We start from the raw sequence: 26,144 nt of genomic DNA, 5'->3' as shown, positions 1-26,144 counted from the left end.
TTGAGATAGTATACTGGAGAGGATTGAGGATTAGTTAAGGAACAGAAAGTAGAATGCAAGAATAAAAATTGGGAGGAAGTGGCTGGATGAATCAGTACTGGTGCCCCAGCTGTTCACATTCTATATTGGGTGATTTGAATGAGGGGATGAAGGGTGAGAAGTACTTTGTTGGTGATGCTACGAATATGGGTAGAAGCATGGGTTGTGAGGAGGATATGGTGAAGCCTCAGGGGGATGTGGATGAATAAAGTGAAGGGGTGCAGATGTAGCAGGTGGGATGCACTGTGAGAAAATGTGAGGTAGAAATAACCGTGGTGGATTTATAAAATAATGTGTAATGCCTTGGTAAAGGTTTTACTACTAACGTTGTAAGGTGTCTCATGTCTTTCTGTAGAAGCAGTGTTTGGGTTATTGTTAGAGATAACAGGTGCTTAGGAATGTGGGCCATCCAATGAGGAGAGAAGGCTGGGGCAGCGGGTTTTGTGCCTGATACCGGTGCAAGCCTTTGTCTTTGCTGGGTGGGAGATGAAGAGAGAAGATGCTGGAGAGAACTGGCTGTAGGATTCGATCTGGTGGGGACCGTGATTCAATGGAGCAAGGTGTGGGAGTCTACTGAGCATCAGTGAATATAACTTTTGGAAGATTTGAGCTCCAACCTGTGAACCTTTGATTGATTAATTACAATGGACTCTTTTTGTTCTTTCTTTCTTTTTCTTACCAACTCATTAGTTAAGTTAATATTTATAAATATACTTCCTTTAATTGTATGCAGTCTGCGATGTTATTTCCTGTCAACAAGCTGTAACAGGGCAGCAAATCACACAACATTCACACAAACTGGGGCTTGGGTGGGAGAGCCATCCTGATCTCTCAGATTTGGTGGGACTGGAGTGTCCAGCCTAGATGTATGAGGCCGGAGAATGGTGGGTTTCTCGTACTGAGTTGGGAGACTGCCAGCGAGGGCTAATGAACTGATTCCTAAGTCACCCGGGAAGAAAGGGGGTTCAAATGAAAGGTTAATAAGTGCTTTTGTTCCAAGAGACCTGGAAAGTTAATGTGCAGGTAAAGTTAAGGAGGCACTTTAAAGTTCAGAGTAAATTTGTTATCAAAGTACGTATGTCACTAAATGCCATATTGAGATTCATTTTCTTGCAGGAATTTACAGGAAAATAAAGAAATAAAATAGAGTTTATGAAATTTTCCTCCGCTGTTCTATGTTCTCCAGCTCCTCTGTCCAGTCTCTCTACCCTTTCATCGGCTGCAATAATAAGAAGGTGCTATTGTGAAGAAATCACAAGATTTCAGGACAATTTTGACTGAAGTTGATGACATTAAAGAGTAATGTCAAAATTATAAAGGGGTTTGGGAAAGCCTAATAAGGGAGACTTAATAGTTCCAGTTAACTAATTAGTGATGGGGAAGTTTCATTTTTCATTATTTTAGAGAAGCATCAGATTTTGGAAAGAAAAGTAGTCTAATTTATCTGACAAAGCAATAGAGGTGAATGATGTAAGAATTCTACTGTGCCTGGGATGGACTTTCAAAAGGCATTTTGTAAGGTTCCATATAATAGACTTGTCATGGTGATTGAAAGGCAGGGTAAGGAAAAAAGAAACTTAGCTGTCATTAGAAGCTGTAGTTCAGTTTTTGAACTGGAGGAAAGTGTACAGTGAAGTTCCCCAGTGGCTGGCAATGGGGCCACTGTATTACACTTTTAATAAATATGTTGAACAGATTCACAAATTTGCAGATGACATAAAACATATGCTGCATTGAACAGTGAGGAGTTTGGTAGCTGCCTTCATAAATGCACAGCCAGGCTGATAGATGACAGATGAAATGCAAGGCTGAGAGACGTGAGGTGTCACATTTTGGGAGGCAGAATTTGAAGAGTCAATATAAAGTACAGGATTCAATTCTAAAATGGGAAAAGATCAGAACCATTTAGGGATCTGTGTGAATAGTTTGTTGAAAGGGTGCAATGTAGATTGAAAAGAGTTAAGCAGAAGTATGTACAAGAACTAGGAGGCTAATGATGGACATTTATTAAACATTGGCTTAGTCACAATTGGCATAATGTGACATTACTCTATTCTGGGCAGTACTCCATAGGAAAAATGCAAAGGCTTTTGAGAGGATGTGGAAGAAATTTATCAATGTGTTTCCAGGGCTCAGGGGCTTTAGTTTCATGAGCAGATTAGAAAAGCAGGGGTTGTGGTTCTCTGTGGAACAGAGAAAGTTGTGAGGAAATCTATTTAAAGTCATGAAGACTATCGACAGAGTAGATAGAGAGGACTTGCTCCCATTGGCTGTGGGGACAAGAATTGGGATCAGAGGAAGGAAGTGATTGGCAGGACCAAAACTGATGTGCAAAAAGAAAACATTTTCCCATATTGACTTGTTCTGATCTGGTTTGGACTGCAAGGAGTGGCATCATACACAAGGGAATACAAGGCTGTGGGGAAAGGGTTGAAGGGGCACTGACATGGTTGGACTGATCTTGCATGGAACTAGTACATATTCAACGTGCTGAATGGCTTCCCTTTGTGCTGAAAAATCTGCAGTTCTGTTTCTAAAATAAGCCTTTAATTTTCCTAGGCTGCCATGACACAGAAGTGAAGACATGACACCGTGATTACTGTAAGCAGTCTGCTGAGTGATAACCATGAATTGGAAATCAGGTAGGTAGAAGTGAACATTTGGCTTGTTGAGGCTACTGAATACCCAGTGCCCTTGGTACCAGGTGGGTTCTGAGTTCCCACCGTGGTGACCATTTCTCTCAACCTCTCTCCCATTTCTGTCTGTTTTCTCCATACCATACACTCTATTGTCCCCTTCTCTCTTTCTCTTTCACATTGCCATCCACTTCACTGTGTATCACCATATCTCATGACCCTTTCCCACTTTGTCTGTGATGTCTCCATCTCTCTGTCTCTGTTTTGTTGATTTCCCTGACCCAGCCCAATCTCTCTAACTTTCTTTTTCTTTCTATTTCTCTCTTCTCTGATATGCTTCTCTCCTTTAATTTAAAGATAGTCTGCGGCATATCAATTTAAAACAAGTTCAAGAAGATGACTTCCAGTAATGTAAGGATAAAGTCATGGAGAGGTACTGCATAGAAAGAAGTCCTTCAGCCCACTGAGTCTGCCTCAGCCATCAAGTATCCAATTTGACATTAATTCTACCCCAGCCTATTTGATTCTCCTCACACTCCCATCACGTCCCTTCCAAATCCTTCCACTCATCGACACACTAGAGGCCCCTTAACCTACCAGCCAGCACATTTTTAGGATGCAGTAGGGAATTGGAGCACCTGGAAGAAAGCCATGTCTTCACAGGAAAAATGAATAAACACACAGATGGTACTGGAGGTCAGGACTGAATGCAGTTAACTGGAATTGTGAGGTGGCTGCTGTAATAGCTGTGCCACTATTTTATCCTCTAACAACTTTGGACCACAGGAGAAATTAAATTAGGGTATTAAATCCAGTATGACGATTTGTAAAGTTACTGGAAAAAGCAGTTGGACCAAGGATTAAGAGCATTTTACAACTCAACAAATGGTAGCCAAGTGATTGATTAAAATACAAGAAAATGGACTTTGAGAATTAAACAAGTGATAATCAGTAGAAAAAAGACTGTAAAGGTTTCTATAGGTTTGTAAAAAGGAGAAAATAACCCAGCAAAGACAAATGAGAGACTCTTTATAAACAAAAGAAATGACAGAGTAAAATAAATCAATACGAGATTTTGCAGAAGTTGCAAATCCCAGAGGGATAAATACAAGATGCTGGAGGAACTCAGCAGGTCAGGCTGCATCTATAGAAATTAATAAACAGTCGATGTTTCATCGATGTAGTCGATGATTAATAAACAGTCTTCTTCAGGACTGGAAAGGAAGTAGGAAGCAAAGGTAAGTGCTTTGTGTCTTTCTTCACAGGAAAAACAAAAAAAAAAAAATCCCCCAACAATATATTAAAACAAGGAAATAAAATAATTATTACAAATGAAACCACTTTCTTCCCGGGCGTCTCATGAACCGACCCGTTAGCCCTTGCTGGCAGTCTCCTAACTCAGCATGAGAAATCCACTCCAATCAAAGGAAGTATATTTATGATAATAAATTAACTAAAGAGTTAGTAAGGAAAAGAAAGAAAAAAACCCAAAAAGGGCCCATTATAATTAAACAGTTAAAGGTGCACAGTCTGGAGCTCAGCTCTTCCAAAAGTCATATTCACTGATCCTCAGTAGACTCCTGCGCCTTGCTCCATTGAATCACGGTCCCCACCGGGTTGAATCCTATGCCCGGTTCTCTCCCGCATCTTCTCTCTTCATCTCCTGCTGAACAAAGACAAAGGCTCACACCAGAGTCAGGCACAAAAATAACCCACTCTCCTAGCCTTCTCTCCTGATTGGATGGCCCACATTCCTTAGCATGTGCTACCCCTAACAATAACCGAAACACTGCTTCTACAGAAATACCTTACAACGTTAGCAGTTTACTAGGATGTTGTACTCTCCCCCCCCCCACCAAAAATAGTCATGTCCTCATGACTTTGAGATAGTTTATCACCCCTTCAGAAATAACACAAAGTTTCAAAGGAATTTAGTGATGTCAGGACCTTCAATCCATGTGTAAATGGCAGTGACATATGTCACTAAGGGAATAGATGCAGCACTCTGTTCCTCCAGTGCAACATAGGCCAGCCTATCTGGGGAGTTTCTGACTCTTTGAGACCTCCTTCCCCATCATCTACTTCTTCAGTTTCAGACACTCCCTGGGATCTTTCCTGTCTAGGTAGAGAGGCCTCTCCCTGTCCATTACTTGTGCCTCCCGACAACTCACTTGGCTGAGCAATACTTTAGAGCCCAGTCTCCAGTCATTGTCTGCCGTAAACCTAGTCTTCCCCCCTCCCCCCCCCCTCCCCCCCCCCCCCCACCTTTCACCCACATCAGTGTGGGGAGGTTTGGGAATCTCTTTGTCAGTTAATGGGGAGTTTGGAAAGGTTAGCATATACCACACCCCCATTTCCTCATCCTCTGAGTCCGTACCACATTCAGTGGTTAGATCCCTTCCAGGATTTTTCATTGCTTGTACTTCTGTTCTCCCATATCACTGCAGAGTCCTCTTACTAGGTGTAGGGTCCATGTCAGGCTCTGGATCAACATCTACTTCTTGTCCCAGAGGGAGGAGGTGGTTCTGATGGAGAATCTTGACAGATCCATTCCCATGCTCTGGTTTCAACCAGAAAGAGGTATGTTTGGCATCTGACTCTCCACTACATAGGGCATAGCTGCCCAATGGTCAGACAACAGATAGTCCCAAGTCTGTTGAGATGTCAGGCTCTGGGTCAACATGTATATTTTCTTCCAGTGGTAGGCTCTCTTTCCCCCCTCCCCCCTCTTCTCCACCTCTACCCCTTCTCCCCCCACTCCCCCTCCTCCTACCCCCACCTCTCCTCCTCCTCATTGTGTGCTTTATGACACTGTTCCATTGTTAATCCCAAATTCAACCAGTCCATTTTTGACCTGCCATCCTGTGCCCATGTGTTCTTTATAAGCTTGAATGTTATGATTGTTCTTAATAAAAGCAAACTTGTGTGGGTACAAAAACTAACACATTGTTCATTTACAGAATGGCTTCAGCTCGACCATATTTTACTCGGGACACTACAGCCCACCAAGAGTGTGTGTGAACCATTCACCAACATCACTTCCAGTTCTGGGTGAACCACCCACGTTGCCCGCCAGGAACTAAAGTTCTTTATTATGTACACACATAATAACACATCTTCACCCTTTAAAGAAAATAAGCACAATAGTATTGCATTCCAGAAAAGATATTTATATTAACTTCTTTTGTAATGAGCAGATACAGTCTCTTATTTATTCATCCACTTTCAATCTGCCTCGATGGTGGTTCAATTATCCCTTTTGGTCTGCTATTTGTTTCCACAGATGTATAGCTTTCATTTGCTGTGTTCAGTCTCTGTTCTTGTTTTTGCTGTGTGGCCATTATTCACTCCATATGCCTCATAATGGAGCCCTGGACTACATCCATTAGTGAGTAGTGAGTAGATTAGTGAGTCTTTGCACAAGTTCCAACTGATTCTGCCTCAATTCACAGAGCTCCTTCTGCCGGTTGTGTATCATAGATAGCAACTCCTCCTCCTGTTGGTTTGTGTGAACTGTTGTTGTTGTTCTGATCTTTGAGTCTGTGTGGTCTGCCCATCTTCCTTGTTATTTTTCCCCTTCAACTTCCGAAAGGATCATGGAGATATTTCTGATTTCCATTCAATTAGAAGTTTTTGAACAGATTTTGAACTAAATCTGCATGATGTAGAAGTTCCTCATCATGATCACTCTGTTTAGCACTGGCATCCTGACTGTCATGCTGGTGTAGTTGGTACAGATGTCTATGGAAGGTGGAGTTCTTGTGCTTCTCTCACATAACCTCTCTGGAGCTCTCATGGATGCCATTATGAATTTCTCAAGTTACCTCAGGTAAGCATCCGAGCCCCTCAAAGACACCTGTATACTCTTCCACGAGTGCTGCATGGTAACCTTTGGTCTGTGAGTCCACTACGAAAACTCTTTCCACTAGGTTGAGCTTTTCACATGCACTCAAGACTACTCACTTTTCAACAATCAGTAGCTGTGCCTTTAGGTGTTGCCCCTTGTGCTTGAAGTAGGGCATGCCTTTGGCATGTGCCTACCTCCACATTTGCTGCATTTGATCTTTGAGCCGACCTCTTTGCTTTGCTGTTGCTTTGGGAAATGCCTTGTGCTCTGGCCCTTTGTTTTCATGGCATGCACTGTTGTTTTTTGCCCTGTGCATCTCCTTAGCTTGCTCTTGTGTGGTCTCCGTTGCTGTACACATATTCACAGCCTTTTCCAGCGTCAAATATTTTTCATCAAGTAAGCTTCCTCTGAGCCCATTATCTTGGATTCCACAAACTATTTTGTCTTTGACTAATGAGTCTCAAATCTCTGCACTCACAGGACTTACTCAGTGTGTGAAGCTCAGCTAAGTATTGGTCAAAGCTAACATCTTATTTCTGGTCACAGGAAAAGAACTTGTATCTCTCAAGCATGATGTTTTTACTTGGGACAACATACTCATCAGAGTGTCCAATGTAAAGGCTGTCTCATCAATTTGAAAGCTGTTGTAGATGTCCAAAGCATCTTTGCCAATTACATGCAGAAAGATAAACACTTAAAATTTTTCATCCAGCCCTACTCGCCACTAAATATATATTGAACTACTGTTCAAAATATTTCCAGTTATCCTTAAGATTGCTGGTAAGCTGCAGAGGTGTGGGAGGGCTTAGGCTATCTATAACAGAATCTTTTGGGCTTCTTTTCACCTGAATCTCTTGGTGAACTTCTGGACAGAACATGTGTTGCCTCCTTGGCCGACCTGACTTTACTCCCTTCGGAACTAGAGTCTTAGTCGTTCGCAGTGTTCATTTACACTCTGTGTTTAGACCTCACACCGACTTCTGTCACCATGTTATGTTTGTTCTGAATAAAGATAAACTTGCATGGGTGGAAAAAAAACAACACATTGTTTATTTACAGAATGGCTTCAGCTCGACCATGTTTTGCTCAGGACACTCCAGCCCACCAAGATCATGTGTGACCCATTCACCAATGTCACTTCCAGTTCCAGGTGAACTGTCCTCATTGCAGACTGGGAACTGAAGTTCTTTATTATGTATACAAATAATAACACACTGAACTCTTCTAAAATTCTCCTTCCTATACCTTCATTCCCACAATATTCGGTTTTCCCCTGACCTACAATGGGTCCCTATTCAGGAAGGCATCCAGTTTAATTCCTGTGTTCACATTTGTCTCTGGCTTCATTCTATATTTATACATCACTTCCAGCCCTGTGGGATCCCCACATTTTTACATTTCTGGTTTCTAGGGCATGCCTAATCTCATTGAGTTAGTTGACTGATAATCATGCAATTGTCTGTGCCTGAATTTGAGACCTTCCTCACTCAGCTCCTCACTCTGTTCCTCTTTAAGGATCTGCCATAAAACCTTACGTACAAACAAGCTGGATGAACTCAGCAGGTCAGGCAGCATCCGTTGAAAGGAGCAGTCAACATTTCGGGCCAAGACCCTTCGTTAGGACTGAAGAAGGAGGGGGCAGGGGTCCTATAAAGAAGGTGGGGGGAGGGTGGAAGGTGCCAGGTGAAAAACCAATGAAAGGAAAGATCAAGGGGTGGGGGAGGGGAAGCAGGGAGGGGATAGGCTGGAAAGGTAAAGAAGGAATAAGGAGGAATAAGAATAATAACTAAGAAGGAATAGCAGAGTAAGTCGCCGGTTTTCAGGAAAAAGTTCAGTTTTTTTTTCCAAACAACTTGGGATAAAAGAGGCACGACTGCACAGGTGCGTGACCTCAGAGTGTGCAAGATTTAAAAAGAACACTGCCGTATCCAGCGGGCAGCGGAGTGAGAGGGTACAGAGTGATTGGGGCTTTGGCTCAACGGGCTTAGGCGGAAACGGGAAGAGGCTGTCTGCGACCATTGAGTCTTACAGTAAAGTGGTAGGTTACAAGTTTATTTATTTAGAGCTAACAGTAGGATTAGAGGTATGCATTTTGGATTAGTGCTGTGCCTGGAGTGCCAGATGTGGGGACTTTGGGAGACTCCCAGCCTCCCCCAGGATTACATCTGTTCTAGATGCAATGAGATGAAGCTCCTTAGGAATCGTGTGAGGGATCTGGAGCAACAACTTGATGACTTTCAGCTAATTAGGGAAAGAGAAGAGGTGATTGCTAATACCTATAGGGAGATAAGTGAACAACATCTCTGTGACAGTCCCCCTCAGAAAACAATATATTGTTTTAGATACTGTTGGAGAGGTTGACCTGACAGAGGAAGACCACAGGGAACGGGACTCTGGCACTCTGCCCAGTGCCGTGATCACAACAGCAAGAAGAAATGCAGTAGTTATAGGGGATTCCATTGTGAGGGGGACAGACGAGGGATTCTGCCAGCCGGACAAGGATACCCGAATGGGGTGTTGCCTCCCCGGTGCCAGGGTATGGGATGTCTCAGATCGGGTCCAGAGTATACTGAGGAGAGAGGGTGAGCAGCCATAAGTCTTGGTACATATTGGTTCCAATGACATAGACAGAAAAAGAGAGGAGGTCCTGAAGGAAGATTACTGGGAGCTAGGAAGAAAATTGAAATGCTGGACCTCCAGAGTAATAACCTCAGGATTACTGCCTGAGTCGCGTGCCAGTGATGGTAAGAATAGCAGAATTAAGCAGATGAGTGTGGCGAAGTAACTGGTGCAGGGGGCAGGGCTTCAAATTCTTAGATCACTGGGATCTATTTTGGGGGAAGTATGACTTATACAGAAACGATGGGTTACACCTGAACTTAAAGGATAATAATGTCCTGGCGGGATTGTTTAATATAGCTGTTAGGGAGGGTTTAAACTAAGTTGGCAAGGGGAAGGAAACCAGGGTGTTAGGGTCGAGGAAGAGGAAAATAATAATAAGTCAAAGATACTGCGCAGCAAAGATGGCAAGAAGGACAGGCAGGTGAATAGACAGGGTAATTTGCTGTGTGATGGAAATAAAGCAAAATCAGTAACAGATACTGATCTAAATTAACTATACTTAAATGCCTGCAGCATTAGAAATAAAGTGGATGACCTTGATGTACAGCTACAGGTTAAAAGATATGACATAGTGGCCATCACTGAGTCATGGCTAATTGATGGATGTGATTGGGAGCTGAATGTCCAAGGATGCACAGTGTATAGGAAAGATAGGAAGGTAGGGTGGCATGGCCCTGATGGTAAGCAACGATATCAAATCACTAGAAAGAAGGGACATAGGATCAGAAGAAGTAGAATCCTTATGGGTCGAGTTAAGAAATGGCAAGGGTAAAAAGACGCTAATAGCAGTTATATACTGGCCTCCAAACGGCAGCCAGGATGTGGACTACAAGTTACAGCTGGAAATAGAAAAAGCATGTCAGAAGGAAAATGTCAAGATAATTCTGGAAGATTTTAATATGAAAGTGGATTGGGAAAGTCAGGAAGATATTGGATCTCAGGAGAGGGAGTTTGTAGAATGCCTACGGGATGGCTTTCTGGAGCAGCTTGTCCATAAGCCCACCAGGGGATTGGCTGTTTTGGATTGGGCGCTGTGTAATGAACCTGGGGCGATTAGGGAGCTAGAGGTAATGGAACCCCTTGGAAGTAGTGATCATAATACGATCGAGTTCAGTTTCAAATTTGAAAAGGAGAAGCTGGTATCATGTGTATCAATATTTCAGTGGAACAAGGGAAATTATAGTGGTATGAGAGAGGAACTGGCCCAAGTTGATTGGAAAAGCAAGCTTAATAGAGGGACAGTAGAGCAGAATTGGATGAAATTCCTACAAGAAATAAGGAGAGTGCAGGAAATATATATTCCAAGAAAAAAGAAAATCATAAAAGGAAAAATGACACAAATGTGGCTAACGAGAAAAGTTAAGGCAAAAATAAAAGCAAAAGAGGCAGTGTACAAGGAAGCAAAAATTAGTGGGAAAACTGAGGACTGGACGAATTTTTAAAATTTACAGAAGGAAACTAAGAAAGTCATTAGGAAAGAAAAGATGAATTATGAAAGGAAATTGGCAATAAACATAAAAAAGGACACAGTTTTTTTTAATATACGAAGAGCAAAAGAGTGAGACGGGTTGATATAGGACCTATTGAAAATGATGTTGGAGAAATTATAATGGGTAACAAAGAGGTAGCAGAGGAACTAAGTGAGTATTTTGCATCAGTCTTCACAGTGGAAGACATTAGCAACATACCTGATAGCCAGAGATCTCAGGGAATCGAATTACGTACAGTCAAGATTACTAGAGAGAAAATGCTTGAGAATCTAAATGGACTAAGGATATGTAAGTCTCCCAGACCAGATGAAGTGCATCCACGGGTTCTGAAGGAGGTGGCTTTGGAGATTGTGGAGGCATTGGAAATAATCTTCCAGGAATCAGTAGACTGGCATGGTTCTGGAGGACTGGAAGGTCGCAAATGTAGTTCCGTTGTTTAAGAAAGGGGGGGGGGAGGCAGCAAAAAGAAAATTACAGACCTATTAGTCTGACATTGGTAGTTGGAAAGTTATTGGAGTCAATCCACAAGGATGAGATTATGAATTACCTTGAGGTGCATGACAAGATAGGCCCAAGCCAACATGGTTTCATGAAGGGAAGATCCTGCCTCATCAACCTATTGGAATTTCTTGAGGTAATCTCAAATAAGATTGACAAGGGAGAGGCTGTGGATGTTGTGTATTTGGATTTCCAAAATGGCCTTTGATAAGGTGCCGCATAAGAGGCTGCTTAATAAGATGAGGGCCCATGGAATTACAGGAAGGATATTGAAATGGGTGGAGCATTGGCTGATAGGCAGAAAACAAAGAGTGGGAATACAGGGATCCTATTCTGGTTGGTTGCCGGTTGCTAGTGGTGTTCCACAGGGGTTGGTGTTGGGGCCTCTTCTTTTTATACTGTATATCGATGATTTAGATTATGGATTAAATGGTTTTGTGGCTAAGTTTGCAGATGACACCAAGATAGGTGGAGGAGCAGGAAGTGTTGAGGAAATGGAAAGGTTGCAGAGAGACTTGGTCAGTTTAGGAGAATGGGCAAAGAAATGGCAGATGAGATACAATGTTGAGAAATGTACAGTTGTACATTTTGGAAGAAGAAACAATCGGGCAGATTATTATTTAGATGGGGAGAAAATTCAAAAATCAGAAGTGCAAAGGGACTTGGGGGTCCTAGTACAGGATACCCTAAAGGTTAACCACCAGGTTGGATTGGCAGTAAGGAAAGTGAATGCTATGTTGGCATTCATTTCAAGAGGAATAGTGTATAAGAGTAAGGAGGTGTTGATGAAGCTCTATGGGGCACTGGTGAGACCTCATTTGGAATACTGTGTGCAGTTTTGGGTCCCCTATCTTAGAAGGGATGTAATGATGTTGGAGAGAGTTCAGAGAAGATTTACGAGGATGATTCCTGGAATGCAGGGGCTAACAAGGAGCGTTTTTCGGCTCTTGAATTGTATTCATTAGAGTATAGAAGAATGAGAGGGGATCTCATAGAAACATTCTGAATGTTGAAAGGGTTGGACAGAGTAGATGTGGAAAGGCTGTTTCCCTTGGTGGGTGAGTCCAGGACAAGAGGTCACAGTCTTAGAATTAGAGGGTACCCATTTAAAACAGAGATGAGGAGAATTTTTTTTTTAGTCAGAGGGTCGTGGATTTATGGAATTTGTTGCCACATACAGCTGTGGAGGCCCGATCATTGAGGATGTTTAAGGGGGAGATTGATAGGTATCTAATTAGTCAGGGTATCAAGGGATATGGGGGAAAAAGCCAGAAATTGGAACTAGATGGGAGAATAGTTTAGCTCATGGTGGAGTGGCAGATCAGACTCGATGGGCTGAATGGCCCACTTTTGCTCCTTTGTCTTGTGATCTTGTGAATGTAAGGGGAAAGCACTATGGGTAGTAGAAGAAGGCAGAATCATGAGAGGGGTGATAGGCAGCTGGAAGAGGAGGCAGAGTGAAAGTAGGATGGGGGAAGAGAGAGGGAGGGAATTACCGGAAGTTGGAGAATTTGATGTTCATACCAAGGGGCTGGAGGCTACCCAGATGGTAGATGAGGTGTTGCTCCTCCAACCTGAGTTTGGCCTCATCATGGCAGTAGAGGAAGCCATGTATGGACATATCCAAATGGGAATGGGAAGCAGAGTTGAAGTGGGTGGCCATAAAAACTTCTTGTCACTTGATTTCTGACTGTTCATCAGTTTGTGTGATTCACTCCCCAAGCAACTTTGTGTGCTTATTTGCATTGGAGATGCTATACAATGCAAGGTTCTGTATGTGTTGCTGCTTTATGAAGCTACTATTTTTTGATACGCCAAGGTTCTCCCAGGTTAAACTCCATCTTTTGAGATCCAAGGCATAGTTTTTTAAAAAAATTTGTATTCCTTTCCATGCCTTGAGGCACATTGGATGGCAACCTTGCCGTTTCTTTAGCATTTGTCTGTTTTTTACGAGGCTGAATTGCTAGCTCGATGCTCAACCCAGCACAGATGGAAAGCGTGCAAGAAGCCGGCTGGATTCGAACCCTAGTCCACTCACCTTGAAGTCCGGTGCGGATGCCACTACACCACCGGCCAGCTAAGGCATAGTTGGTGGATGTTTTTTCTGTAAGTCAAAGGTTGTTTGTAAATTGGCCCCTCTTTTCCCAGAGGATATGTTAGGATAAATATAGAGAAACTGTTTAACTGCCAAGGATATACAGAATAAGCTGAGATAATCTCAGAGCTAAGCATTCAATAAGTCACAAAGCTTCCTTTTTACAACAAGCTGGGTCTCTTTCTCAACAGAGACAGACTTGTTCCTCTCACTGTATGCAAAAGAAACGAGATATGACTTGCTACCCTAAGTCATGCATACATGGGAAACACAGTGCTGCTCTGACATACTTTCTGCCGTGGGCTATAGCTGGGAGTTTAAAAGCAATAAATTTTCTGGAAATTCTATGAAATTTTACCAAAATGTGTCCCTCTGAAGGTTCAAGAACTGAAAATGTAGCCTTTTGTAGTTTGTGTGGTGTGGTGAAATAGGGGTGTTTGAGAATTACATTCACTGCTTCATGAGCCAAAGTAATTAAATGGAAGACTGTCTGGAAAATGAAACTGGGGACTTTTTAGCGTGGGGATTTTACAACTGTTGCGAAATTAGAAGCTTGTGGAATTGTATAGATTAAGCTAAGTTTTGCAGATGCCAGATAGTACTTACTGTATCTAAGCATTTGGAATGTTGCCATTAAAACAATTTCTTTCCAGGTTAAGTCAAGTTTATTGTTGTATGCACATGTACAGTGAGATATGGGTACAATGAAAAATCTGCTAGCAGTGGCATCATAGGCATATAGGGACAGACAACACACACAAGTTATACAGAAACTATACAAGGCAGTGAAGAAAGAGAGGAAAGGCTGACTTCAAAAGTATGACCTTAGTACAAAAAAAAGACACTATCAGAGGCAAGTCCATGGCAGTTCAAAAAGAAGTTTGTAGTGTACTGTTTTGAGGTAGTGTTGTTAGTTATAAACAAGATGATCCAAGATGGTGCCAGACATCTTGTTACTGTTACTTTGCAGTTCCAATGGGAATCATCAAATATTCCCATTTAGGGCTTTTCCAGCTGGAATCTCTAGTCACAGCCATAGGTACTTGAGTAAGCAATGTTGTTTTATGAAGTTTAAAAAATCTTTCAATCCTCAAAACCAGTAGACTCCGGACTGCAGACCATCCAGGTCTTGAATGCAGTTTTGCATCAAGAAAATACAAATAATGCTGAAACGCAGTGCTCTGAGGCTCCCAATCCCCACCATCCTCCTGGCCAATGGACAGATTCTGGAAAATAAAATTGAAGACTTCAGAGCAAGATTACAGTATTAGAGGGACATCAGGGGCTGCTGTGTACTTTGCTTTACAGAGACATGGCTCACCCCCAGCACTCTGGACTCAGCACTCAGCACTACAACCCGAGGGCTTCCACCTTCCATTGCATGGATTGGACAACAGCGTTGGGTAAAAGCAGAGCCGGTGGCATTCTCCTCATGATTAACTAATCATGATGCTCAGACGTGGCAGTTCTTTTGTAGTTCTGCTCCCCCGAACTGGAACATCTGGGGGACTGGTGTTATCCACTTTATCTGCTAAGGAGTTTTCTGGCATCATCCTGATTGCGGTGTACATTCTACCCCGGCCAGTGTCAGGCTAGCAATGGAGGTGTTGAGCATTGTGATCATCAGCACAAAATAGTGCACCCTGATACCTTCATGATCATTGCAGGGGACTTCAACCAGGTTAGCTTGAAGTAGTCTCTAACCAACTTGTCACCTATGGAACCAGAGGAGGCAAAACACTTGACCATTGTTATACCACCATAAACTATGCTTACCATGCCATTCTATACCCACACTTTGGAAAGTCTAATCACTTGGCTGTACTTTTACTCCCAGTGTACAGGCAGAGACTAAAGACTGCAGTATCAGTGGTGAGAATCAAGAAGGTGTAGTCAAGGGAGGTGAAGAAGCACTTACAGGACTGCTTTGAATCAGTGGACTGGGCAATATTTTGGGATTTGTTTTCAAATCTAAATGAATATGTCACAGTTGTCACCAGCTCCATCAAGACCTGTGTGGATGAGTGTGTGCCTTTGAGAATGTAGCAGACATACCCAACCCAGAAGACATTGATGAACTAAGAAATTTGTATTCTGGGGGCTATCTGTGGTGTCCAAAACTGGTAATCTAGAACTCCACAAGAAGTTTAGGTACAACATACGGAGGGTTATTCTATGAGCTAAAAAGTAATTCTGAGTGAAGTTAGAGACAGAATCTGATGTACATCCGCCTGGTACGGTTTGCAAGTCATTGCTTCCTACAGGATGAAATTTAACATCATGAATGGCAGGGTTGTGTATGGTGGCATATATATATTTTGATAATAAAATTTATTTTGAACTTCGAACTTTGGCTGTGATGCTTCACTCCCAGACGAGCTCAGCACCTTTTCTGCATGCTTTGATTGCAACAATAAAATCACACCTGTATGAATCCTTGCATCTTCTGGAGACCTTGCTATATGTGTCTCTGAGGTGGATCGGAAATGACATCTGCCTCTTGCTGACAATCAACACGGGCATCTCAAAGGTCAGCGATAACCAACCTAATTCTGAAGATCTTCACTCGTGACTTGCCCTGCAAATTGTTTTTTTTTCTGTTTACCAGCTGATAACTGTCAGCAGGCACTGTATAGTTCTTCAACCTAGCCAGTAAAAAAAATAGAAGGGTTTCACTTGCTTAAGCAGAGAACAGTACAGAGTCCACTCCTGTGACTACTGCATCTGCTGAATATGGATTTTAATCATCGAGGGATTTTGGTACGAGGAGGGAATGAGGTGATGTCCTGGTCTGTGACTTACGCCATGGATGTCCATATAAGTTTAAGCAGCAGCTGTTGTCAAGTCACTATGGAGAATATTCTGAAGGAGTCATGTGTGAGGAGCAGGATTAGGGGAGAGCCAAAACGCAGCAAAAAGAGCAGATAAGGTTGTTCAGAAGACATTTGATAGCATCATACTTTGGAGCAAGTATCTGGTTTTGAGTACTGTACAGGCTATGGGAAAAGATTACATTGGAGGCATTGAAGGAAGAACAATGTTAGTAGTACCAGTGAAAGAACCGGTTGTGCTCGGATAGAGAAAGGGATGAGTTATGTTGGGTTTAAGGAATGCCACTTGTCGGTGATTACAGAAATAGGAAGATAGAGCTGATGAATGTGAGCTAAGAATGATGATGCAGGAGTGAAGACTTTAGTTGGTTAGACCAATGGGGGGAACTTCTTGGGAAGATGGGACTTGCTGCGCAAGTTTTATAGCTGGTGAGGGTTTTAGTTAGACTTTAGCAAGGTGAGAGGCTGAGCAAAGATTTTATAGATAAGGGAAAAATGGAACTGTAAATGAAGGCTGGAAGCTAATGGGGTGTAAAAGAGAGAAAACAAATATCGGAACAGAGATAAAAAGGAGTATGGATGACCTTAAAAAAACATAGAACAATTATAATAAATGTAATCATTAGATCAGCTGAAAGCAGCTTATAAAGAGTCACTGCACTCCAGTGCCTGTGGAGGTAGATATTGTTAAGTTTTATGAAATATGGTTAACAGAATGTCAACTTGATCTCCATTTAAGAGAGAGAGGATGAAAACAGATGGAGTGGTGAAGAAGGAGGGTTGATTTTATAAGGAAGGTATGCAGCGTTGGATGGAAAAATATATAATAAAAGAGGGTATTAAGGGATTTATTGTGGATACATCAGCTAGACTGTCCAAAGTATATCCCACACTGTTAAAAAAAAAAGCAAGGAAGGATATTATGAGAATGAGAGGCTTTGATCGTGTGGATAGACAGAGGCTTTTTCCCAGGGCTGAAATGGTTAACACAAGGAGGCACAGTTTTAAATTGCTTGGGAGTAGGTTCAGAGGAGACATTAGGGGTAAGTATTTTACACAGAGAGTGGTGAGTGCGTGGAATGGGCTGCCGGCAGCAGTGGTGGAGGTAGATACGATAGGGTCTTTTAAGAGACTCCTGGATAGGTACATGGAGCTTAGAAAAATAGAGAGCTATGGGTAACCCTAGGTAATTTCTAAAGTAAGTACTGTACATGTTCAGCATAGCATCATGAGCCGAAGGGCCTGTATTGTGCTGTAGATTTTCTATGTTTCTATGGCTACGTCCACACTAGACCGGATAATTTTGAAAACGCCAATTTCGCATAAAAACAACAGGCGTCCACACTATGCGTTTTTAAAAATATCTCCGTCCACATTGAAACGGAGATTTCGGCGAATTTTCTCCTCCTGCGCATGCGCAGGACACATCTACTGAAAAAAGATGACATGTTTAATGTCGAATCTCGCCATAAAAGTGCATGTTTGTGTAGTTACAGACTAGAAAAACTTAAAACGACGGACAGCTGTTGGCTTTCGTGCAGGAGAACTTAAAAGTAAAAAAAAACACATACTGGAGCGTACGGAGACAACTGACAGGGACACGGACAGATTGACCTGGCTGATGACGAACATTGAAAAACTGACTAACTGTGTTGAATTAATAAAGCACCTTGTTAAATATATAAAACATGTCTGCATCAGTGTTATTTTGTATTTCCATACAATGTTACATTAGGCTGTTACACATCTATTGTCAGAGAAGTACTTGCATAAACAGGTAAACCACCTTCATACAAGCAAGGACAGATAACAGAGCAAAGTGAGTATATTTATTTATTCAGTAAGTTATGGGTCAAAGTATTTGGTGAGTACATTTCTAACTCTTCTGGCTTCAGTCTCGTTGCCGTCTGTTCTGAAATTGTTAGGTTGCGTTCAAGAAAACAATGAAATAGCGCGCTGCCGTCTGAAAGCGTTTTCAGATCTCTCCGGTTACCCTGTCAACACTGATCCAGCCAATCCGGTGTTTTCAAAAATACCCACTTTGGAGAGCGTTTCTGAAAAGCTCTGGTATTGGGGGACGAAAACGCCGTTTTAGTGTGGACGAAAGGTAAAAACGGAGAGAAAAAATTTTGGTTACGGATTTATCCGGTGTAGTGTGGACGCAGCCTATGTTCTGTGTTCTCTGATAAACTAATTTTTTTTTCCTTTTGGCTGTGATGTGGTGCCAATGGGTTGCTAATGTTCTAAGTACTGTTTATAAAAGGAGAGTATAAAATGAGTTACCATGGGCCAGTTATTTAACATTGGGGATAGGTGGGTTTTGATTGAGTAAGTCCTGCTTTAATCAGGAACTGTCAACATAAATTGGTGAGAATCATGTCTCTTGAACATGATTAATTATTTTTGAGAAAGAAATGTAGAGATTGCTAAGGACACTGAGATTCATGCAGTCTACATGGATTTTAGCAAGACTTTGACATGGTTTCACGTTGCTAGCCAAAAATTTCAAAGGAGAGTTGTAAATTGGATCTAATTTATACCTATTACCTCCCAGCTTCTTACTTCATCGCCCCTCCCCCACCCACCTTCTAGCTTGTACTCCTTTCCCTCCACCCACCTTCCTATTCTGTCATCTTCCCCCTTTCATTTGTCCAGATGAAGGATCTCGGCCTGAAACATCGGCTGCTTATTCTTCTTCGTAGATGCTGCCTGACCTGCTGATTTTCTCTAGTACAGTGTTTCCCAACCTTTTCTCGCCCTAAAGCACTTACATACTTGCCAGTGCCCCCCCCCCCCAAAGCACCTTCATACTTCCCAACACCCCTCTTAGGCACAATATACTTTCCAGTGCCCCCATAGTGTAAAAACATGTTGACCATATACTACCATGAAAAAAATTATTCTGCCTTTAAGTTTTTATATGTCTTTAAACCTAGCTTACAGAGTACCTGTGTGCTGTGGAGCAGCTTCAATATCAATGTGATCCTTGAGCTTGATAGTTTTTTGCAAGAGTTCAAATATCTGGTTCAAGTTATGACAGCAAAAGCCTTAAGTCCCTATGTGTAACAAAGTCCAAACAGTTTCTGATTTGTTTGTGAGTATGTGGTTCACTGCACTGAAGCTTCTTTCAACAAGGTAGGAGGATGGAAATGCAATGAAGAGCAGTTTGGCTCTTCTATAAAGACCAGGAAACTTCATATGACAGTGTAGTCACATACCACAAAAGCCAACGTTTTTGAAAAGCATTTTTGCTTCTTCTTTTCGATAATTTCTTCTAGAAAGCTCTCTTCCTGTCTTTCCACCTTGCAAAGAAATGGGTTAATTACCCAATCCAGAATTTCCAGATCATTTCAATTCTTGAGTCAATTCTGAAAATCCTTCTTCAGTGACTGCAGGTGTAAGCAGTACTCTTGTAAATCATCATCTGTGAAAGAGAGTGTCATACTTTCAACATAGGGAAAATGTAAGAATATTCTTTTCCCAGTGTTTTGCTCATGTATTTCCAATTTTCTGAGAAAAGTGGGCACTACACTTTTTGTCTGGACTAAATTGAAATTCTCACTCTGCTGTCTCATATTTAGAATGTTCATTTTGTCATACAGAAAGGCTATGCTACATGTTCAATTTTGTTTCCCAAGCTCTTGTTGATTTTGAGGAAAAATTCAACCATAGTGTCAAAAAGATCAAAGAAACGTTTTAAGCAGCAGCCTTTTGACAGCAAATGCATTTCAGTGTGAAGAAGTAAGCATTCAAACTCTTTGTCATTATCTTGGCCTAACTGGTGAAATATTCTGCTATTTAATGGGTGAGCTTTAATTTTGTTGATAGCAGGTATTAGAAGAGTCATGCTTGAAAAAAGCCGGCGGCTGAGGTTTTTGGCTGCACGATGTTGACAATTAATTACACAATGGATTGCAAACAGACTTGGAATTTCTTTTTTCATGAATGCAACTAAACCAGCATGGCAACCTGTCATATATGGTGCTCCATCTGTTGCACAAGAAATTGTGATCCTAATTGGAATACTTTCATCCTCAATATACATTTTGAACTTGTTGCAGATTGATTCTCTGTTGATAATTGGTTTTAACTTTTTACAAAAGAGAATCTCGTTGAACACTTAAAGAGGAATACTTGGGGTTGGCAGGTTCACTGATTGACTATTTCATCATTCGGTTCCAGCGAGAGCTGTATCTTCGTTTGACCTGTTTTCCGTAGATCTGTAGAGAACGTTGAGAGGGTGTACTTCACTTATCAACTGTTAAATTACATGAACTTGTTCCATACCGCGAGTCAAGGGGAACTGTTGGGCACCCGAGTTGCTAATTTATGCATCCCCAATTTTGTCTGTTTCGTTGATAAGGTCGGATGCGATTGCCGAGTTTCAGACACATTGTGACAACGAGTGCTCACTGTCTGCAGAGCTGTGGCTCTTCCTGTGCTCCAGTGCCCCATCCTTTTTTCTTGGAAGTGCCTGTTCTACTAACGGTCGGTCAGGTCTCGTGCCTCAAGTTAGGGTGCTGTTTACTGCTCCCCCCCACCCCCAAGAATCTTGAGTGCCCCTGATGACTTCTATTTTCCTCTAATGCCCTCTTAGGACATGTAACTTTGCCCTTGGAGCGGTACTGCCCCTGGTGGGAATCACTGCTCCAGCATCTTGAATGTGTTGCTCTAATTTACACCTTATTGTCTGCCTGCACTTCACTTTCCCTAACTGTAACACTTTTTATTCTGCATTCTGTTATTGTTTTCACTTGTACTACTTTAAGAACCAGGGTGATAAAATGATTTGTAGGATGGCATGCAAAACAAAGTTTTTCACTGTATTTCAGTACACGTGACAGTAAAAGCAATTTACCAAAATGGGTTAGTGGTAGAAAGCAAGACTGATAGATGTTGTGGCCTGAAGTCTGTACCAGAGAGATTTGGTGCCCTCCTTGCAATGGCATAGTAATGATTGGAATTAAATGTGGGTATTTGATACAGAAATCTGTTGATGAGGCAAAAATTGGCAGTGTGGTTCATAGAAGGAAGAGTTTAGATTACAGATAACTAGTTAGTAGAGCTGGGTTGCAAAGTGGCAAGTGTAATTTTATTCAATGAAGTATGAGGATGTGCATTCTGGGAGATAAGGCAATATTAAGTAAATAAGAGGACATTGAATGGTGCAAAGAAACCAAAGGTTTATGGAGGACATATCAGCAGAATCTAAAGGTGGGAGAGCAGATGTTTAAAAAAGTTTTTCTTTGTTGTCCAAAGTATAGAATTTGGAAGTTATTTGGAAGCACAGGGAAGTTATGCTGGAAAACTATACAATGCGAGTTGGGTCACAATATAGGTATTGTCTGCAGTTTTGGGCACTACGTTTTGGGAAAAGTGTGATTACACTGGCTAAGGTGCAGAGGAGATTTAAAAGGATGTTGTCAGAACTGGAAATTGTAGATATGAAGAAAGATTGATTGGCTGGGATTACTTTTGGAACAGAGGCTGTGAGAAGATCTCAGTGTAAAATCATGAAGAGCTTGAGTCCACTGTTTCACTTGCCGGGGGTCTGGATTTAATATGATTTGGTAGTATGGGGGGGGCAAAATAATTGTCAACCAGAATGCATCAGGAATCTGGAACTCCTTATATAAAAGGTGGTTGAAGCAGAAAGAAATTGGATGTGTTCTTGAATTCCTGTGACCTGGAGGCTCGGGGAGTTAACGCTTGGAAGATGGCATCTATCGGACAGCTTTTATTATACAATGGTCTGAACGGCTTGTGTTGTAAATTTTCCATGAATCTTGCGTGAATCGAGAATTTCACAAAAAAAAAGACAACTTTATATCTAACAACAGTCTTTTGAAGTACAAGTATGTTCACTGTCAGGGTATAGAGTTACACTGCAAACTGACCTTCTGGTCCACTAATTCCATACTGACCATAAACTAGTCATTTCATTACACTAATTCCACATTCACCCCATTTTCTTCTCCTGGCATTCCCATCAACTCCCTCCAGTTCCTACCACTCACTTGCACATGCAGGACGGTATACAGTGATCAAATAATAGAAACACAGAAAACCTACAGCACGTTACAGGCCCTTCAGCCCACAATGCTGTACTGAACATGTACTTACTTTAGAAATTACCTAGGGTTATCCATAGCTCTCTATTTTTCTAAGCTCCATGTACCTATCCAGGAGTCTCTTAAAACACCCTATCGTATCTACCTCCACCACTGGCAGCCCATTCCACAAACTCACCACTCTCTGCATAAAAAACTTACCCCTAACGTCTCCTCTGTACCTACTTCCATGCAATTTAAAACTGTGCCTCCTCGTGTTAGCTACTTCAGCCCTGGGAAAAAGACTCCTGACTATCCACACAATCAATGCCTCTCATCATCTTAAACACCTCTATCAGGTCACCTCTCATCCTCCATCACTCCAAGGAGAAAAGGCCAAGTTCACTCAGCCTATTCTCATAGGCATGCTCCCCAAACCAGGCAATGTCCTTGTAAATCTCCTCTGCACCCTTTCTATGGTTTCCACATCCTTCCTGTAGTGAGGCAACCAGAACTGAGCACAGTTGTCCAAGTGGTGTCTGACCAGGGTCCTATATAGCTGCAACATTACATCTTGGCTCTTAAACTCAATCCCATGATTGACGAAGACCAATGCACCGTATGCTTTCTTAACCACAGAGTCAACCTGCGTAGCAGCTTTGAGTGTCCTATGGACTCGAACCCCAATATCCTTCTGATCCTCCACACTGCCGAGAGTCTTACCATTAATACTATATTCTGTCATCATATTTGACCTACCAAAATGAACCGCCTCACACTTATCTGGGTTGAACTCCATCTGCCACTTCTCAGCCCAGTTTTGCATCCTATTAATGCCCCGCTGTAGCCTCTGACAGCCCTCTGCACTATCCACAACACCGCCAACCTTTGTGTCATTAGCAAATTTACTAACCCATCCCTCCACTTCTCCATCCAGGTCATTTATAAAAATTACGAAGAGCAGGGGTCACAAAACAGATTCCTGAGGCACACCACTAGTCACCGACCTCCATGCAGAATATGAACCATCTATAACCACTCTTTGCCTTCTGTGGGCAAGCCAGTTCTGGATCCACAAAGCAATGTCCCCTTGGATCCCATGCCTCCTTACTTTCTCAATAAGCCTTCCATGGGGTACCTTATCAAATGCCTTTCTGAAATCCATATACACTACATCTACTGCTCTTCCTTCATCAATGTGTTTAGTCACATCCTCAAAAAATTCAATCAAGACTAGTAAGGCACGACCTGCCTTTGACAAAGCCATACTGAATATTCATAATCATATTTTGCCTCTCCAAATCTTCACAAATCCTGCCTTTCAGGATCTTCTCCATCAACTTACCAACCACTGAAGTAAGTCTCACTGGTCTATAATTTCCTGGGCTATCTCTACTCCCTTTCTTGAATAAGGGAACAACATCCACAACCCTCCAATCATCTAAAACCTCACCTGTCCCCATTGATAATGCAAAGATCATCACCAGAGACTCAGCAATCTCCTCCCAAAGTATTCATTAAGTACCTCTGCTATCTCATCCAGTTCCATACACACTTTTCCACTGTCACACTTGATTGGTCCTATTCTCTCACGTCTTATCCTCTTGCTCTTCACGTACTTGTAGAATGCCTAGGGGGTTTTCCTTAATCCTGTCCGCCAAGGCCTTCTCATGGCCCCTTCTGGCTCTCCTAATTTCTTTCTTAAGCTCCTTCCTGCTAGCTTTATAATCTTCTAGATCTCTATCATTACCTAGTTTTTTGAACCTTTTGTAAGCTTTTCTTCTTGACTAGATTTTCAACAGCCTTTGTACACCATGGTTCCTGTACCTTGCCATCCTTTCTCTGTCTCATTGGAATGTATCTAAGCAGAACTCCACGCAAATATCCCCTGAACATTTGCCACATTTCTCCGTACAATTCCCTGAGAACATCTGTTTCCAATTTATACTTTCAAGTTCCTGCCTGATAGACTCATAATTCCCCTTACTCCAATTAAACGTTTTCTCAATTTGTCTGTTCCTATCCCTCTCCAATGCTATTGTAAAGGAGATTGTGATCACTATCTCCAAAATGCTCTCCCACTGAGAGATCTGACACCTGCCCAGGTTCATTTCTCAATACCAGATCAAGTACAGTCTCTCCTCTTGTAGGCATATCTACATATTGTGTCAAGAAATCATCTTGAACACACCTAACAAACTCCACCCCATCTAAACCCCTTGCTCTTGGGAGATGCCAATCAATATCTGTGAAATTAAAATCTCCCACCATGACAACCCTGTTATTATTACACCTTTCCAGAATCTGTCTCCCTATCTGCTCCTCGATGTCCCTGTTACTATTGGGTGGTCTATAAAAAAAAATTAACCAAATTACCTATTATTGGGATGTGGGCAAAAGCAGGAAGACATGGGGAAACCTGCCTGGTATGGAGACCATGCAGGCTCCACACAAACAGCAATGAGGTTGGAATCGAACAAGTGGTTGTGAGGCAGTAGCCTCTACAAGCTGCAGTACTGAAATTTGCTGGAATTGAAGCTAAGTTCAACACTCTACACTTTGGATTGCCTGTGTGGTTTCACTGAATATCATGGGAACTTCATTGGAAATGGATGAATGGAACAGCAGAAATTAATTTTCCCTTATCTCTTTTGTCTTTTAGATAGTTCTAAGATCATGCAGTATCTGTTAATTTTTGCAAGTCTGATTACAATGGTGATCCTCTTCAACATGACACTGAAGTCAAATCTTCCGTAAGTCTCTCTCAGAGCTTCTTTGCATTACATTGCCCCCAGACAGGCTGAGAACTGAAGCATGACAGCCCTATTAACCAAAGTTGAGTGAATGGACTGAAGAAACTGTGATTGTTCTCAGAACAGAAGATGCTAAGGAGAGATTGAATCGAGCTTTTCATACTTGGGAAGGGTTTTGGTGGAGAGAGTTTTCAAAACTGAATTCAATGATAATGGAACCAGAGGAAAGATATGTTTGTTATTCAGAGATTTATGATTCATTGGTGGAAATATATTAGTAATAATTTACAGATATTAAGCGGGTAAATGCTTGGAAAGAAATAAACAGTATGTGTGGGTAGAGGCAAAGAATGCTCCAAGTAACTCAGTCTTTCAAAGAACTGCAACATGCAGAATGGTCTGAATGGGATAGATAATTCTATGAAGATATGGCATTGGAGTATGTCCATGACATGCTGTGCTCTGACCAGCATGAATGATGGAAACCTCTGTCAGATTTTAACAAAATACCTACAATTTGTCATTTTAGAGTTTGTAATGAGAAAGAAAGTAATTGCCACCCCATCAATGTTTTATGCTTTGCTTCTGATTTTGGAACAACCTCTTTTTAAAAAAAAAAGAACAGTGAGTGTAAGTTGGCCATCAGATCTCATGAGCTCGCTCTACCATCCAGTTAGATCATGGCTGATCTGATCTTGTCCTCAGTTCCATGTTCTTGCCCAATCTTCGTAATTCTTAACTTCTTGATTGATGAAAGAACTGCTTTTGCCCTTGGATATAAATGATGATACCTCCAAGCCTGCCTGGGATAGAGAATTCTAATGATTCACAGTCCTCACAGAGGAAAGCAATCCTATTTCACCCTCACTCCCACCCAATCAGCATCTACTCTGCCAAACTGGTTTGTATCAATGTGATCATCCAAACTTTAAAGTAGATTAGATCACTGTTCTAATAATGCAAGTCCTTGATTCCAAGAATTACCCTCATAAAACTTACTCCTACGAAAGTACAAATAAGATCAAAACCGCAGCAGGCTCATATTTACTACTCCACCCCATTGCAATAAAGGTTAATGTTACATTTGCCTCCCTAATTACTGGGTGGATCAGTTGACTAACCTCCTGTGTTCCATCTCCATGGATACTAATGCTCTTCCATACAGCAGCATTCTGCAGTCTTTCACCATTTAAATTGATAAAATAATTTTAGCAAATATTCTCCAGCCCACCCCAACTCAATCATCCTCAGTCTGTGCCATTAATATTTGCTCATTAACCTGT

The 26,144-nt window shown here is 41.8% G+C and overlaps 1 protein-coding gene across 7 annotated transcripts in view; it reads left to right on the top strand.

Moving 5' to 3' along the window:
* Window positions 1–26,144, top strand: part of LOC132385229 (CMP-N-acetylneuraminate-beta-galactosamide-alpha-2,3-sialyltransferase 4-like) — a 133,153-nt gene that overhangs the window by 69,150 nt on the left and 37,859 nt on the right. For 4 of the 7 annotated variants that reach the window (XM_059957211.1, XM_059957204.1, XM_059957205.1 and 1 more), the window contains exons 2-3: window positions 2,599–2,681; window positions 24,771–24,861. In XM_059957211.1, coding sequence (XP_059813194.1) covers window positions 2,666–2,681; window positions 24,771–24,861 — 107 coding nt within the window. In that variant the 5' untranslated portion in view covers window positions 2,599–2,665. The remainder of the gene's footprint in view (window positions 1–2,598; window positions 2,682–24,770; window positions 24,862–26,144) is intronic. The other 3 variants (XM_059957209.1, XM_059957207.1, XM_059957208.1) reach the window with 1 other exon arrangement.

Source organism: Hypanus sabinus, chromosome X2, assembly GCF_030144855.1.
Source record: "Hypanus sabinus isolate sHypSab1 chromosome X2, sHypSab1.hap1, whole genome shotgun sequence".
Lineage (NCBI taxonomy): Eukaryota > Metazoa > Chordata > Chondrichthyes > Myliobatiformes > Dasyatidae > Hypanus > Hypanus sabinus.
The sequence above is the reverse complement of the archived record's forward strand: the minus strand, read 5'-3'. Positions and strand labels throughout refer to the sequence as shown.